The sequence below is a fragment of the Echinops telfairi genome, unplaced genomic scaffold (genome assembly GCF_000313985.2).
Source record: "Echinops telfairi isolate 266 unplaced genomic scaffold, ASM31398v2 ScPeMD7_7467;HRSCAF=8505_1, whole genome shotgun sequence".
Lineage (NCBI taxonomy): Eukaryota > Metazoa > Chordata > Mammalia > Afrosoricida > Tenrecidae > Echinops > Echinops telfairi.
The window spans coordinates 23,801,973-23,803,969 of record NW_022111368.1 but is presented as its reverse complement, the minus strand read 5'-3'; the positions used below and the strand labels follow the sequence as shown (position 1 = coordinate 23,803,969).

General features: G+C 42.3%; 1 protein-coding gene across 1 annotated transcript in view; it reads left to right on the top strand.

Moving 5' to 3' along the window:
• Positions 1 to 1,997, top strand: part of CNOT11 (CCR4-NOT transcription complex subunit 11) — a 20,287-nt gene that overhangs the window by 15,787 nt on the left and 2,503 nt on the right. Inside the window, exon 4 of the mRNA XM_004704449.2 lies at positions 692 to 894. Within this exon, the coding sequence (XP_004704506.1) occupies positions 692 to 894 (203 nt within the window). The remainder of the gene's footprint in view (positions 1 to 691; positions 895 to 1,997) is intronic.

Genomic DNA, 1,997 nt, shown 5'->3' with positions numbered 1-1,997 from the left:
CTACCATGCTCAGTTGGTATCTCTCCTCTCACATTTTGGTAATTCTCACAATATCTGACACTTTTTCATCATGCCATTGCACACCTAATAGACTGCCTTAGAGTATAAACATGATTTTTGTGTGGACTGAGAAACCAAAACATTTGTGTGACTAACTTTATTGGGATTTTAACTTAAGTGTGGTCTGGGTCTGAGGTCTGTTCCACTAGACCGCTCACTCTACAGTACTAGACCACCCGAGACACGTCCACTGTTGATCATCCGACTGGAGCAGAGGCGCTCTCCCCTCCCTCTGCCCTCTCCTGCGCTGGGGCAGGGGCTCAGGTCTCCTCAGTCCTTTGAGGTGTATGCTTTTCAGGGCAGCCAGGTGGTGGTCAGGCTGAGTTTTCGTTGCAACAGGTAATAGAAAAAAACATAATACAAACAGTCTTGAACCTGGTTTGATGTCCATGAAGATAAATCACTGAGACTTCCATGAATTGTCTTGCGGGGTTCCATTTTAATGTTTTTCCAGTTCAAATGTAAAAATATTAAAACTATTTATGGAGGGAAAGTTGATGACATTAGCTCAGTACAGATAACTTAGAAAGCTTTTTGTTGGTGGGGTTTTTTTGTTGTTTTTTTTTCCGTACAGGGATGGAAGAATCTAATTTGAGTCAGGAACCTCTCTCTTTTTTATTTGGCTGTTTAGCTCCTTGGTGAGTTGGAAAAGGATCCCAAACTTGTTTATCATATTGGACTGACTCCAGCTAAGCTTCCTGACCTAGTGGAGAACAACCCTCTAGTCGCTATTGAAATGCTGCTGAAATTAATGCAGTCAAGCCAGATCACCGAGTATTTTTCAGTCCTGGTCAATATGGACATGTCCTTACATTCAATGGAAGTCGTCAATCGGTAAGTTTTCCTAATGCCGGCTTTCTATACTGGATCAAAGTCGGATTAAATAATTAGAAAGGAACATTAACACCAGTTGTAGTTTTCTTTTCTTTTTTTTTCCAGTTGTAGTTTTCTGATACTGTTTGTTAGCCTGAGCTCCCCCATTAAAAGAGTAATCTGAGCCTTGGTGTTGATGCCGTGTCAATTTAGCATTCTCTAGTAAGCACTGAGAGGGTAGTCTTTCAAACATTCTTAGTGTTAATGGAAGTTTGCATGAAATGTAATAGCTATCGTTTAGTTCCCTTACATGGCCTTCTCCTTTACTCCTAAACAAGCAAACATAGGTATGACATTCTTAGTGAAATGCAGGAATCTTTAAGATCCCAGTGAATTCCAGGAATGTCGCCATGGAAACGCCTTGCCTCCTCCCAGCTTGGCTCTTGGGTCTCCTTCCACACAGTGCATTCCTTCCCTGCCTTGTGCACTGCCCTTGTTTGCCTTGGCCCTTCTATTAAAATGCTCTCTGAGGGCTTCTTTCTGTCCAGGTCTTCTGAGTGGCACACCTTCCCCTTCACTCACTCTTGTAGCAGTCCTTATCCATAGCAAACACTGGGAACTTCATCATGCATATCTCTGGTGATCTTCCAGTTTCAAAGACGGGGTCCTGTCTTCCCTCAGACATGTTACACTTCGTTGCTGACACAGCCCCGAGCTTCCCAGCAGCAGTGCACCTTGGAGCACGAGCTCATTGCCTTAGTAACTGCATGTGGTCAGACAAGTTTAGAAAATGCAGCATGTGTGAATCTTCTCTGGGAAATTCATAATGAATGTTAGCATAACGGCTTTGCAATTAAGGAAACACATTGCATGTAACTCAATGTTTCTTAGACTTGAAGCATAAAATATCCAGAACTTAGTTTTATTTTTTTCTTTGCTTAAAACATTCTCTGAAAAAAAAACACAAAAAAAACATTCTTGGAATCCTGTGGGAAATATACTAGCTTTCACCTTCAGGACTCAAAAAATCTGGTAGGCCATCTTACCTTTCAGTATATTCCAGCCAGGCCTTCCCCTCTTCCTAAATATGTCGTGCTGGTCCCCCAGTTCCAAGCCTTGACTCC